The sequence below is a fragment of the Hippopotamus amphibius genome, chromosome 14 (genome assembly GCF_030028045.1).
Source record: "Hippopotamus amphibius kiboko isolate mHipAmp2 chromosome 14, mHipAmp2.hap2, whole genome shotgun sequence".
Classification (NCBI taxonomy): Eukaryota; Metazoa; Chordata; class Mammalia; order Artiodactyla; family Hippopotamidae; genus Hippopotamus; species Hippopotamus amphibius.
This window is the reverse complement of record NC_080199.1, coordinates 12541035-12556581: the sequence shown is the minus strand read 5'-3', so window position 1 is coordinate 12556581 and position 15547 is coordinate 12541035. Positions and strand designations below refer to the sequence as shown.

General features: G+C 39.7%; 1 protein-coding gene across 3 annotated transcripts in view; it reads left to right on the top strand.

Annotated features, from left to right (window-relative positions):
- The first annotated feature begins 4183 nt into the window (after positions 1–4183).
- IPO5 (importin 5) overlaps positions 4184–15547 on the top strand; it is a 38622-nt gene continuing 27258 nt past the window's right edge. Inside the window, exons 1-4 of one of the 3 annotated variants that reach the window (XM_057707451.1) lie at positions 4184–4340; positions 9970–10050; positions 12591–12783; positions 14816–14918. In XM_057707451.1, the coding sequence (XP_057563434.1) occupies positions 4251–4340; positions 9970–10050; positions 12591–12783; positions 14816–14918 (467 nt within the window). In that variant the 5' untranslated portion in view covers positions 4184–4250. Of the gene's footprint in view, positions 4341–8899; positions 8953–9969; positions 10051–12590; positions 12784–14815; positions 14919–15547 lie in introns of those variants that run through there. The other 2 variants (XM_057707452.1, XM_057707454.1) reach the window with 2 other exon arrangements.

Genomic DNA, 15547 nt, shown 5'->3' with positions numbered 1-15547 from the left:
AACTAGGGCTAAGAAAAGTTAGTTAACTTGGGCAAGAACAGGAAGCACGTAAGTTGTAAAGCCATTATTTGAACTCTCACTCTGCCTGGCTCTAGAGCCTGTGCGCCTGGCCTCCGAACTCTACGGGCTTCCTAAATGAATCCAACCACCTGCAGACATTTCATATATAAAACTATGAGACAGAACAAAAGAAACTGAGTCCACATTTCCCCTGCCTGTGTTCAATTCGGAAATTTGCTGAGGGCCTAGTATGTGCAATGCCCTTGGGGAATAAGGTTTCACTCTCCCTCCCCCCCCCCCCTCAGCTGGCATGCTCTGACTGAAACTGACTGCTTCACAGAGGGGTTTGAACATTTTGATAAAAAGCAGCTGAAGAAATGTGACCTGTTCAGCATTTTTATTTTCAGTAAACAACTTTTCAACCGTTCTCATCTTTTTTTGCTGGCTCTTATCCAGGCAACTGATACATCAGTATTGGAAGGAGTTAGAAATGTTCTTTATCAGTCAACTGTCTATTAACTATGCTTTAATCCATCCACATACTATTTTATTCGGCATAATGGAAATACTAATAGAAAATATACATATATATTTTATACACACACAACTGTGATTACACATTTACATCAGCTTTAAGAGTAGTTACTTATTTAAGGCCTATTTGTTATTTAACACCCAAATCCATCTAACTAATAATAGCTGACAATTACCAAGTAATTACTATGCAAGCACTCTGCTGTGTGCGTTTACAAATATTATCTTAACTTTTACAGCACTCCTATGAAGAAGTATTGTTCCCATTTTACAGATGAGGAAAAAAAGCCAACTTTTTTTATTGTATCTTGTTAATTATTAATACAAACATCTGTAAATAATACCATTACCTTAAATCTGTGTACAGTTACAGATGGTAATACTTTCCTTTATACCCTCTAAAATGACCCTCATAATAAGCAGTGATACAGAAAGCACAGGTGCTCACAACTACCAGGACAAGTAACTGTCGTTCTTTTGGAGTCCTGGGGCAACTTAAAAAAAATTACAGATTGTTCATTTGGGAGAATCTTATTTTATTTCCATTCAGCACCCAATAAACCAGAAAGGACAAGCAGGACCAGATTCTACCACAGCTGAGAGAAGCTTTTACGGAAGTTTTACAGGCCTAATTTCTCCAGCCTCCTCCCATTTCAACATGGAAGCCCATAAATCCAAGAGCAGTAGCTGGAGAGGATTCTAATGCTCTGTTGTTAAGGAGTCTTGCCTCCTGTAGTATTACAAACAGGTCATGACCAGACAGTGCAGTGCCTTGTAACAAGCTTCAAATATCCCAAACTACCTAGATTTCAGATCCCAGTTGAGAGAAACTTGCAGTTTTCCATTTTTCCATCTTCACCCTTTTTTAGAGGGAGCTGTAAATGCCCTGAGCAAATATGCCTCCAGAACTTAGTAGAGGTTTAATAAGCTAAAGAGAAAGGCATCTGGAGCTGGCTGTTTGCCCAGTTAATCAGCCCAAAGCAATGGCAGCTAATCGGGAGTGAACAAGATGATAAAGTTTTCTTCCCCTCCATTTCGCTTCCCATTATAATTTAATATTATAACTTTTGTGATTAGTAATATCATACCTTAACAACCATTATTATTCCATTTTATAGATGAGAAATTGAGCTTTAAAGACATTAAGTGCTCACTCAAGTTCACATAACTAGTAAGAGACTAAAGACCCAAATCCATTCAACCCAAGTTCAAGATTCTTTACCTTATACCATCTAATCCGCTTTGGAAATAAACCTCTATTCTTGTGGGCTGCCTTTATACAATATCTTAGCTATTTTCTTATGGGGAGAAAAAACAGGATATCTGTTATCCACCCCAAGTTTATAGGAATTTCTCCCATTAGGGGATCTCTTTATTCATTACCCTTAAAAATCTCCTCCTTCCCTTTTGATTAGATGCTTACAATATTAAAATCAGGATAGGCTGACACTGAATATTCTAGCAGCTGATGTCACCACCAATACTAACTTGTTTTGTTTCTAGCCTCAAATAATTTTGTGCTTTTTTGCCTCATCAAAAAACACGCTTCCTATCTTGACAAACCTGTAGACTTATGTTGGAATTTCTATTATTTAAGAATTGTTAAATATATGTAATCTACAGTCACTGCCTATAAAAACACATACTATAACAGGTGTTAGATCAGGCCATACGCTGAGCAAGCCTGTAGGTAATTCAGCTTACCTTATTGGTAACCTAGTCATTAAAAGTGGTTGTTTTAGTATGTAATTCCCCAAATCTTAATAACCTTGGGTAAGGTAATTAAGCCTCCTCAAAATCTAGACATGACCACTGCAAAAAACACAACAAACAAAAAAACCTACCCCAAATTAATATACATAATGGTCTGTCTTTGAAGAAATGTAATTGTCACATCTAAGAAACATCAGTTCTACAAAGCTAGGTTGGCAGAACTCTTACAGAGAACCCTATCACTGTCACAGATAAAACTTTCTTTTTTTTAAGCTCTTTATTGGAGTATAATTGCTTTACACTGTTGTGCCAGTTTCTGCTGTACAACGAAGTGAATCAGCTGTGTTTATACATATATCCCCAAAGCTCCTCCCTCCCTGTGACTCCTTCCCACCCTCCCTATCCCACCCCTCTAAGTCATCACCAATCATGGAGTTGATCTCCCTGTGCTATGCAGCAGCTTCCCACTAGCTATTTTACATTTGGTAGTGTATGTATGTCAGTGCTACTCTCTCATCTTATTTTAAGGGAGTTTTCTCCACAAATCAGAATCCTTTACAATATCTTGGCTGGCAAATCACAATTTCATGTGGATCCCAAGCCTCAGCCCAGAGATTCTGGACACAGCAGCCTGGATTCTAATGCACAGCCGAGGTTTATCATTCATTCAAAAGCAAACGTTTTAAGTAGACCTTCAAAGACCAGAACCTCAACAGAATAGTCAAGAGGAAATTAAATTCCCTAAGTTAAATACTATGAGCAGGCAGAAGTGTAATGGTCTCTGTCGCACTCAAATGGGGAACCTTCTCACGGGAAATGTGTCTTTGTGAGGCAAAAATGAATTGTGTTATTTTCTCCACTGTCATTGGACACAGGAGGGGCTCAACAGAAGTGCCCTTTGAACACTACTGCTGTCTTAGCCTGTGGCGGCTCCAGTAAAGACAAATCGGGGCTATTATCTATGCATTACTCTACTTCAATTGAAACCACGTCTCTGAGCCCCTGAGGACGGGTGTGAATCACTTATTGAGAGATCAACCCTACAAAGCCAGTGTTTCTTTAGGGAATGGGGTCTTAACGTTCCCCAACTATTGAAAGAAAGTGACCCCAAAACAAAGAATTCAAAGGAATAGTCTAGGATCCAGGGGTGGGAAGAGGGGGAGGCAAGTGTGCTACGTGGCCATCTGAGGACGACAACCGACTGGGGGTGGGTAGGCCTGGCGGGAGGGCCCCGGGGCTGAGTAACCCCTCTTCCGGGCAAGCCCAGGACGTGAGTCACTGGCGAGCGTGGCGGGAGGAAGGGGCGGCCTGAGTCATGGCCCCTGGGGAGGTTAGAGGGTCTGACTGATAGAGCGATCTGTGGAGCTGGAGGTGGAACTGAAGCAGGAAGTGGATTTTGAGATCCACTCCCTCCCTCTGGGCTGGGGGGTCTAGGGTTCCAGGGGCCGGGGGACTGGGTCTGGGGGCGCTCCTCGGGTCACAGGGAGGAGCTCGCGGGCAGCAGGGGAGGAGATCTGCCAGCCCTCGGCGCCGAAATCTCCCGCGCTCTGGAGCTGGCCCCTCCTCCCCAGCCGGGCTTTACGCCCCTCGCAGCCGCCAGGCCCGCCAGCCGGCTCCGCCCGCCTTCCCCGCGACGCAGTCGGGGCCACAGCAGCCGCCAAAGCCCCGCCCCGCCCCGCCCCGCCCGCGCCACCAGTGACGGCGCTGCAGGGTGCGTGGCCAATCGGTGCGGCCCCCGAGGAGGCGGCCTCGGCCCCGCCCCTGGCGCCCAGGGCCAATGGGGCGCCGGCGCCGGCGGCCGCGGCGGGGTGAGGGGTCGCGAGGCCCCGCCCCGTCCTCCCCTTTCCCCTTTGCCCCGCCTTTTCCCGCCCGGCCCCCCAGCCCCGCGCCGCCGCTGGTGCCGGTCCCCGCGCTGGGCCCGCCCCCGCCCCTCCCACCGGCCCGCCAGCGCGCCTCACGGCTCCTGTCTCCCCTCCCTCCTTCTCTCTCTCACGCCTAGCGCAATGGCGGCGGCCGCGGCGGAGCAGCAACAGTTCTACCTGCTCCTGGGAAACCTGCTCAGCCCCGACAATGTGGTCCGGAAACAGGCAGAGGTAACCGAGCTCGCCGCCCCCGACTCCGCGCCCCGGCCAGTGCGCCTGCCCTTCCCGCGACGCTGCCCGCTGGGCCTCGGCCGCTCCTCCGCGGCGGCGCAGGCCGGGCCCGGCCGGGCGGGCGGCGGCCGCGCAGCCCACGTGTGAGGCGGCCCGCGGCTCCCGGCGCTGCCCCGGGGGCCCTTGCGGCCCTTGCAGCCGCGGCTCCCGGCGCCGGTTGCCTCCCCGCCGCCGCTCGCTCGCACACACGTGCGGCCGCTGCTGACACGCTGCCCCCGCCCAGATGGGGAAGCCGGGCGGCGGGGAGGGAGGTGGGGTGGAGGTGGGGCGGGCCCCGGGGCTCTCCTCGCCCCTTTCCCGCTTTCTCCCTCTGGCAGCCTCCCCCGGCCTTCCAGCTGCGGTCTCCACCCTGCCCAGCCCTTTGGTCCCCCAAACCCTGGCTGCTCCCTGACCCGTCACCCCTGCTTCTCTCCTGCCCCTCACTCTTCACACATTGTCTGTCGCTCGCTTCCCTATCCCCTCCTGCTGAAATGTGCCTTGCTTCTAGCCTTCTTTCCACCTATTTACGTGTAGTCCTCTTTCTCATGCTAGTTCCTAATATCAGAAGCAGGATTTCCCTCCCCCACTCCCACCCCCACCCCAATTTTGTGAAGTTGCCTTTAGGATTTCTTTCTAAGCAGCTTGCACCTTTGCTTTGCTCGTCCTGCGGATACATTTTCTTTGATCTCTATAGAGTTTTGTGGTCTCATAACATAAATGGGATGTCCTGGGACTCCCGTTGTCTTAAGTGGGCCAATGCCGTATGTTTAAGCCTTTAACTTCACTGAATCTAACCTGAATCTCTCTTCTTTCCACCACCTCTGGCTCCTGACCTCCCAAATGTGGAACTGTGGGTAAAGTTTCAAGAGACAGTGTTTTAAATGTATCTGCAAGTTCATTTATCAGGTAGCAATAAGACACACTTGGTTCTGTAGAAGACTGTTGTTGTAGTAAGTGTTGGGATGCGATTTGAGACACTTCAAGGGAAGGGCAGAAACTTTCCAGTTTCTGTGAAGTGCCTTTTCAGACCCTGTCCTCAAACTTGATTGTATGTGGAGTTCTTTGCAACCACGTGATTGAAGGTTTTTTATGAGTCAGTGAAGGATGTTTAGTATTCTTACAGAGCAAAAATTTATTTTGTACATAGGTAATGAAATCGAGGGACAAACCCTCTTCTAGATTCACTAGTTTTTATAGTTTAAAAAATCACAACATCGTTCTTATTTTAAATAGATGGAGGATCTGCTGGCTAGGCTTAGTGGGTTTATGGTCCGTGAAGTGTGTGTAAATACACTGGAAGTTCAGTTCTGAATGAAAAGCACTTTAAACAACTATTAACTTTATCCTAATGACTTTCGATGCATTTATTATACATGTGATACATATTCAGGGTAAAAATTCAAACTGCAGGTAGTTTTGTTGTTGTTGTTGTTTTTGTTTTGTTTTTTGTTTTTGGCCGCACAGCGCGGCTGGCTCGTGGGATCTTAGTTCCCCCACCAGGGATCGAACCCCGGGCAGTGGTAGTGAAAGTGCAGAGTCCTAACCACTGGACATCAGGGAATTCCCTGCAAATAGTTTTTTATTGCATTCCCCAAAGGTAACCACTTTTAAGTGTTTTGTGACTCTTCCTTGCAAATATCTTTATAGGTGTATATGTATACGTTGATTTTTACATGAATGGGCTTATAATATGCATCCTGTTGTGCAGCTTGGAATTTTCACTCAGTATATTCACATTGCCACATAAGAGGGTTTTTTTTAAAGCAGCAATGGATGCGTTTACTCAACCAACCACCTATGAATGGACATTGAGGTTTCCAGTGTCCTGCTCATAAAAATAGTGCAGTACTTTGCAGTACATGTATACTATCTTTTCAGACTTTAACAGGTTTATTTGTAGAATATTTAAAAGTTGTATTTGTCCTTAGAAGTGATGTCATTTATTAGTTGCATCAGTTTGCATTATCAGTGGGATGTGATGAGCCTATAAAAACATTTTAATGCTTTCTGCTAACTCTAGAGGTAATTTTTCACCAAAATAAGTTCTTAATCCCAACCCATAATAGAAATTTCCATGTGTTACAAAGCAGAACAGCATTGTAATTAGTAAGCTAGTTTAATTCTCCCTCTTCCCTCCAGTTGCTTAAGTCTCTATTGTCAAGCCTAGTGGGGAATCTCTCTTCTGTTGAACTAAATACCAATGTCTGGTTCAGCTTGAATTCCAATTGGTGCCTGTTGTAAATCTTTTATCACTCCCATCACTTTGGGGATAGTTAGCAGCATTCAGCACATTTGCTTATAAAGGACAATTGAAAATAAGTAGTTATTCTCTTAGTCTTTTTATTCTTAGTGAAAACATTCAGATACTATATTTTACTTTCATTGTATATCCTGCAACTGTATTAATATGTAAATTAAGTACTATAATATAGAATTTTCTTAATTTGACAGGAAAAAAGGTAAATGTTTGAGGGGAAGCTCCCTGGCACCATATAATATAGTACTAAACTGGTCTGTAAACAGCTTCTTAGGAAAGCAAAATATTTGAAAAAGAGATGGCCACACATAATACCTTAATACCACATTTTTCCCTTTTGCCTTATGAAATGAGCCCTTTGTAAGTAATCAAGCTAAATAAAATTGAGTATTATAGTCTGATGTAGCAAATACAGAATTTTTTTTGAACTAAAGAATTGGCAAGGACTCTAAATATCTTTGTAATTTACTCAGTCAAAGTAAAAATACTTAGTTGACACATAAATACCAAACTGTTGACTGAGGTGACTTGTTTTATATTCAAATATGAAGTCAAGTACAGTGAAAGACTTACTGTTGTATATTGTTGAAATCATCAAATGACTTCAAAACTTTAAGAAGTTTTAAAGCTTTTTCCATTGTATAAACCATTTGGTAGGTTTTATATTTTATTTCTATTAAATCTTAAAGAACTTTTCTCTTTAACTTTGCAAAAAAATGCTCTTGTATTTGAAGAAATAATTTAAATGCCCCTAAGTCTCAAAAGTTCAGTAATTTACAGGAATACATTAAACATTTATAATTGACAGGTATTCCGAAGTGGAATGACCCGTGGCGTTCATGACTAGACATTTTTATATGACATGAGCTGGAGTAATCACTAATGATATGCATGGATTTTATTTATATTCCCAGTTTTTCCCATTGACTTTTGTTCCTCATTGATTGTAGTACAGCACTTCATTAATGAGATTTGAACTGAAGGAGGTCAGTGTATTGGAAATTTTACCTGATTTTTGAGGAACCAGGGTGTTTACTAGGTAAAACTTGTTTGTCCCCTCTTTACATTTTCATATACAGGTAGGCTTGGCATAAATATGGAATGAGTGAGATGAGTGCATTTTAGCATTTTTCCTTTGTGGGGGTGGGGGGGTGAAATGTGCTTTACATTGTGTGATTGTGTATGGTGGTATCAAGTGGAATTGAACTTTTATTTGCTATAACACTGGTAACATTCATCGAACTCGCCTGGGCTAAAACTAAGAATATTCTTAGAAAAATTCTTTGCGTTTGCTGCACTCTAATGTGCCAGGTGCTGGGAATACAGTGGGAACGAGATGCCCTCTCTGTCTTTGTGGAACTCAGCCTACTTAGGCTAAGAAAAAGTTGTTCTTTTGACTTCATGGCTGTGTTCTGTTTGCCAGGCTTTATCCTTGACTAGTGTCGTGGTATAAATGTAATTCTAGATCTGGATTGCCACACTGGAACATATCAAACGGGGAGAACCCTCTCTCAGGAGTCAGATGTCATACTAAACTCTCCTTCCATTGACTTTTAATTTGTTGTGGAATAGAGTTTACTCTTTGACTCACTGTTCATAACAGGTTTTCTGAGACTGGTATCTTAGTAAAAAACTTTTTTTCCCCAAAACTTGATTTAGACCATTGGAAATTTAAGTGTTAAACATTTATAGCATCTACAGGGCATTAGAGGCTAAGCTAGTACAAGGAATAAAAAGACATTTTTATTATACTGTGTGAAAAAGCTATGCTGGTTTTTGACTTGCTTTGATAAAGATTAAGTGAAAAATCTCAAGGTACATCCATTTTTGCAATCACTTTCTGGGAAAGTAAATTCAGACTATCTTCTCAGCTGTGAATACTTTTTTTGTCACAGTTTTCAGCATTATTGTGTTCCTATGTGCTTGTATACTAGAGGGGAACTTGAGGTTATCAGAAGATTTTGAATTGTCTTTTCCCCAAAATGTGTTCTTCCTCAGGTGCTGATACGTTTGAGAAGTTTGAAAACTGTATAGCACTGCGTGAATATAACGGGTCGTTTAGTGGAGTCAGGCCCCAGAGGTGAAACCCGGAGAGGGCACTCAGTGTCAGGGTACAGCTGGCATCAGAAGACCAGAAACCTTTCAGCTGTTGATTGTCTGTGACCTTGAGCAAGTCATTTAACTTCTGAGCCTTTGTTTCCTTTCTGTCAAGATCCCAGGGATACCACAGAGCATCAGATAAATGGGAGATGTGGATTCAGAGAAGCCCGATGTTCCCTTCCTTGTCCTCGTCACTGCTGCCTAGAGAGAAACTAGGTAGATGATAGAGGATGGTGGCTGTTAGAGAGCAGACAAACTCTTTGAATTTAGGCTGCTAAGAAATTAACATGTGATCTGCATTATTATACCTTTAAAGTGGATAGATGAGAATACAATATTTACTAAGAGGCTTCTTGGAAAACAATTCCAAGTGTACCTAAAATAATGATTACTTTTCCACATTAAAAGACTGACATTAGAAATTGTATGCATGCACATGAATCTGTACTTCTCTTCAGTTTACTTTTATAGACATATACTTAGGTCTTATTTTTTGATCCACTCTGACAATCTACCTTTTGATTGGCGTCAATTTTTTACTGTTAAACAATTTGGTCTTAGTTTATGTTATTAATGGAGAAGGAAAGAAGTGTCCTGAGTCACAAAACTTAGATATCTAGATCTACTGAAAGGATATTAAGTTTCCTGGACAACTTTCTCCTGACCGTGTTCATTTATGTATATAATATGGTTTCACTATAATCTTTGCTTGAAAGAAAATGTAGCATTAGGAATTTGAATACTTGCCCTTTCTCTGACTTGCTTTATCTATGAGTATTTCTCTGGTGTTTTTAAGTAGTAATTTGAACCAATTCTACATCATCTGGTCTAAAAAATGTTGACAGGATAAGCAGTTTTCCATGATGTAAGGGGATATTGAGTGAGCACTTACTTTGCAACATGGTAGCTCAGGTCACATTGATCCAGTTTTTGGTTCTCTTAGGCCTTGAGTTTTATTAATCACAGAGGAGCCTAAGGTGAGAAAATGTGCACGTAGATTAGAAAAATCTATTTAAGAGATAAAGGTGGAAAGGATCTTGATTAGTAACTTCTTCAACATCCTGTCTCTCCTGACCTGTCTGAAGTATGTTCTCTGTCACAGGAGAAGACTTCACACCAGACCTAGATTGTATAACTCCTCACACAGGGATCTTTCCTGCTCTTCCTTTCAGTTCCTTTCACAGGTTTTCTAACATGATAGTCTAACCTTTAATGTTTTTCTTTTTCGTGTAGGAAACCTATGAGAATATCCCAGGCCAGTCAAAGATCACATTCCTTTTACAAGCCATCAGAAATACAACAGCTGCTGAGGAGGTACTACTTTAATACTCAAGAATGTGACTTTCTTAGAAACAGGTTGGGTATTAGATGGTGGTCAGAGTGGGTAATGAGAACTTTTGTTCACTGCATAGACATTACCAGAACTCTGAACTTATGCTTTGCTAAAAACTACTTTGGCGTTATAATATGTTTGAAATACTATGTATTAAGAGTGAGAATTTCCTTTTTTCCATGTAAGATGATGTATCCAGAATATTTTTAAATGAATGATTCTTAAGTAGTGACATTAAAATTATTAAATTTAAGTGATTTTTTTTGTAGCCATAAAAACTTTTCTTCCTTGAAATAATTCATTCTAAAGGAGGAAATTTAATTCATTCAGTGTTTTAATGTGTTGTCAAATGAAAAAACACTTTGTTTTTAAAATTTTTATGCTTATAGCTACCTCTGGGTGGTGAAGAGTATGTGCTAAAGATGTGTAAGAAGAAAGCAACACTTTGTTAGAATCCTTTTAAAATCATGGTTTTTAGCAAATTTCCTAGTTACTGTGCTGAATTCAAATTTACAGTTTGTTACTGCTTTTCTGTGCATTTAGCAGCTAACTTTATTTTCTCAAAAGTAGCATCCTTGTCTATAATGAATGTTAATCGAATATCCTCTCTTATGGAAAAGGCATCAAAATACCCAAGTCTAGAAAACTTACTCCACCTACAAACCATTGCATTAGAATTTGTAAAGTGAGACTTGCATTGCTAACAGCCACAGTGTACACACAGGGAACTCAACTCAGTGCTCTGTGGTGACCTAAATGGGCAGGAAATCCAAAAAAGAGGGGATATATGTATACATAGAGCTGATTCACTTCTCTCTACAGCAGAAACTATTGCAGCATTGCAAAGCAACCATACCCCAATTTAAAAAAAAAAAAAGTCACACTGTATATAAAATGCTTATATTAACACATTGGAAATGAAGTCACACTAATCTTCAATATAGTGTTACATCTGCCTTCTAGTCAGTCAGTTTAAACTGGCAATTTAGTGTTTTCTGATAACACTTAGAGAACACTATAAAAGTGCCCCAGTTTATTAGAACAGGTGACAAAAGGCACTTCTTCACCTTTGTAACATACTGTTTTTCTTTAATTCAAAATAAATGTCAAATATAAGGACAAACAAAGAAGTAACTTAAATGTCTATAAAATAGTTGGCTGTTTTAATTTTTGAAGATTGATGCAGGTTAGCTGCAAAATAAGTTTCTTTTTTTTTTTAATATTTATTTGGTTGTACTGGGTTTTAGTTGTGGCCCACAGTCTCCTTAGTTGAAGCAGGAGGGCTCCTTAGTTGTGGCATGCATGTGAAATCTAGTTCCCTGACCAGGGATCGAGCCCGGGCACTCTGCATTGAGAGCGTGGAATCTTAACCACTGCGCCACCAGGGAAGTCCCTGAAACAAGTTTTAAAGCCAAAAATAATGTGAAAATTATTGAATTTTATTTTTAAAAACCTATTTTGAACCCTATTTAGATCTTGCTTTGATTTAGGAATTAGATGATTATGAACTAGTCTCAGCATCTTCATAATTCAGTGTATGTGTGAGAAGAATTGCACCAATCTTAACCACAGTTTAACCTCTGAATCCTTTCTAGAGCACAAATTTTTTTAAGTTTTCTATCCTTCCAAAGTGATTCAGATAAGATTTCTCAATGAGAAGTAAATGAGGGGAGGGGTTAATTCTTTGTATGGCTTAATTCTTTTTGTCGTTAGTCACAGTCTCAAAGCAGTTACAGTGACAGTGAGTCCCTGCAGTCCAGGAAAAGAGGACACGAGAAAGCAGAATCGGGTTTAGTGTTCTCAGTGGCTTATTGACGTCTCATAAAATTTTTTAGAATGGCTTTTGTCTCAGCTTTTCTTTTGATAATCTGAATGAATATTATACAGAAAATGCCAAATTTAAATACATTTTACAAATTTGAAAATGGGATAAAAATATACACATTGAGATTAGTACTTTTTAGATATGGGGAACTTGTAATGTTTGTTTGCGTGAATGAAGTGTAAAGATAAATGGAATTGATAGTGTTTTATGTATGAGGCTAATGAAAGGGTGATGATACAGTAAGATTGGCCGGGCTGGGAGCATAAGAGTAAGCAGAAAAGGTGCTTTATATACTAGAATGAGAACCAGATAGAGAAGTAAGAAAAGAGCATTACAGGGTTTGTAATTTATATTATGATTTGTTTGTCTCCAAACAATATATTTAAAATAGAAGTTAAAGACAGGTTTACCATTGCTAAGATATGTGTTCCTATTTAAGATCTAACATGTTCAGGGCTTTTCCTCAGCTATAAACAAATAGCCTTTGTGTGGCATTTTCTATACAATAGACTAATTACCAATGTGATTAGAAAGATTTTTATGTATTTTACCTACTGTTTTTTAAACTCTAACAAAGTGCTTTTTAAATGAATGGTAAAAATAGTGGAGTACATCAATGGCAAAGTGAATGTAGCTTGTTGGAAATTTTTTCTCCAGTAAGACACCCAAGTTATTAACAACGTTATCTATTTATAGGCTAGACAAATGGCTGCCGTTCTTCTAAGACGTCTTTTGTCCTCAGCATTTGATGAAGTCTATCCAACTCTTCCCACTGATGTTCAGACTGCCATCAAGAGTGAGCTACTAATGATTATTCAAATGGAAACCCAGTCTAGCATGAGGAAAAAAATTTGTGATATTGCTGCAGAGCTGGCCAGGAATTTAATAGGTATGTATGCAAATACATTTATCATTTTGTTTCAGAGAGAAATGAGTACATATATCTACTTTTTAAAATGGAATCTTGGAGAAAGATTCGGAAGTACCTGAGTACCATTTATTGTGTTTGAAACGAGAATGGTTATGGATTCTGCGCTTAAAGCTAAAAACTACAGATGTTTTTGAAAGGCAGATATAATTAATACTTACCTATTGATCTTCAAAAGTATTTCTTGGTGTGGAGAGAGAATTTTCTAGTTCACTTGAAAATTGTCAGTTTTATTTTTCCCTTAATCAGTAGTTTTGAAAGCATAGTCTAACATTTAAACCTGTCAATAGAAGTAGAAATCAGTGGACTCCAGGTGGTTTTTTGCTGTTATATTTGTGTTTGTAAATTAAGCACATATGCTTATTGTATTATATAGTTCGTTATTAAATACCCAAAAATATTTTTAGAGGGTAAGGTAAGTGAAAACATCTAAAAATGCCTTTTGTCAGCAGCCAGAACCTTTTCGGTCACACTAAAAACAATAATGTAATTGGATATGCTTTGTTATGTTTTTTTTGACAGATTCGTACATATAACTTTAAACTTGGTTCATTTAGGTGGCATTTTTAAAGGTTGAAAAGAAAACCTCACTTAGATAAGGCTACCTGGGAGAATATTGTTGTGCTTAGTAAATTAGGACATGGTTTTTTTGTTTTTGCTTTTGTTTTTAATTAATTAATTTATTTATTGGCTGCATTGGGTCTTCATTGCTGCACACAGGCTTTCTCTAGTTGCTGTGAGCGGGGGCTACTCTTCATTGTGGTGTACAGGCTCCTCATTGTAGTGCCTTCTCTTGTTGAGGAGCACAGGCCCTAGGCGCGTGGGCTTCAATAGTTGCGGCACATGGGCTCAGTAGTTGTGGCTCATGGGCTCTAGAGCACAGGCTCAATAGTTGTGGCGCATGAGCTTAGTTGCTCCGTGGCATGTGGAATCTTCCCAGGGCAGGGCTCGAACCCGTGTCCCCTGCATTGGCAGGCAGATTGCGCCACCTAGGAAGTCCAGGACGTGGTTTTTTAATCTCCACTACTAGTAATGAAGATGTTCTTCAGTTCAACTTACTGATACAATCAATTCTTAAAGTCTAATAGGAAATGTGTTAAGTTTTTATATTTTAAATAAGTTGTAAACCCACAGAAACTTGAATTTTTTTAAATAACGTGTAAATAACGTGGGAAGTATGATTTTTAAGTTTTTTAAGTTGTGCAGATAGAAATTTTCATAGGTTACATCATTTGTTACTCAGAATCACTTAATGGAAACATTTTCAAAATGTTTCAAAGTGCTGTCTCCATAAAGTTTTTGTCAGCACACTTCTCATTTCAGACAAGTTCAGCAAATATGAGGGAAATTTTTAAAAAGAAAAAATGCGCAACATCTATGTTTTGTATAACTCTTAGGTTCTTCGTGATAATAAAACCAGTGAGTCTCTTAATGGTACAGTGGATTTTTGAGGTTGTTCATTTTTATCACAAAGTATCACAAAAATCTTTATTTTAAAATTTTGTTAAAGCATAAACACATTGATAACATCCTATAGCACTTACAACTGCAAAGTGTGAGCACTGCTCTAGGATTCCCATTCCCATTCTTCAGTTTGCAAGTGATACTTATTTTGGTTTCAAGACTTGTTACCAAATACTAGCTTTGCCTAGTTTTTAAAGTCTTTAATAACAATAGTGTGTATGAAAGATTTAACCAGGCAAATAGTCAAAGTGTGCTTCGTTTTCTCTAAATCCCACTCCTGAGAAAAAAACCACCACTAACATCCATGCTTATGTAACCCAGGTACACACAATTACTTTTTACTAGATTATAATGCCAGTTTATGGTTTGAAGGACTTGATTTTTTTCTGGAATTTTTGTAAAAATATAGAGCAAGTGGCATTTTCTACAGCCACATATTTTGAATGAGGCTTATGAAATGAAAGGATTCACTCTTGATATTTTGAAGTTTTGATTTACATACCTTATGCCTGGATTTCTTTCCTTTTAGATGAGGATGGCAACAACCAGTGGCCTGAAGGTCTGAAGTTCCTTTTTGATTCAGTCAGCTCTCAAAATGTGGGACTGCGGGAAGCTGCCCTTCATATTTTCTGGTATATACATTGATCTACTTTGGGGCGGGGGCGGGGGGGAATTTTAATGTTATGAGTGCCCAAAGCACATTTTAATTGATTGTTTTAGTCTTAACTTTTTAGCTTTAAATAATGCCTTTAGATAAGCTTTGTATTTGTGTTGGAAGCCAAATTGAAAAGAACAAAGCTTTTTCATTTTACATTATGATCCTTTTTGGTATGCAGGGATTTTCTGCAGTTTTATTTCTTTTGTCTCTTATGATTCTGAAAAAATTTCTGGGACAGTTTCTTTAGGAGATTGACACAGTACCAAATGTAGCTTTTAGAAAGCAGCTTTAATAATGACATTTGAAGAAGAGAAATAAAGTGCTGATGAATCCCCACTGTCTTCTGGGTCTTCTATGACCAAGCTTTAGAAAAACATAATATTTTAATAACCTCATTTATAAGTATATGATCTCAGTTTAGAATTAAATGGTTATCTGCATTAAAAAAATAATTGGCCTGTTGTACAGTTTTACTGCATTTAAAATAATATACAGTTGAATTTATAACTTACCAGGATCATATACTTTTTTTTTTTAAATGAGCTCTGCCTTGAACATCAAAAGAGGATAAGGGTATATTACACTATTTTCTATTTTAGTTGT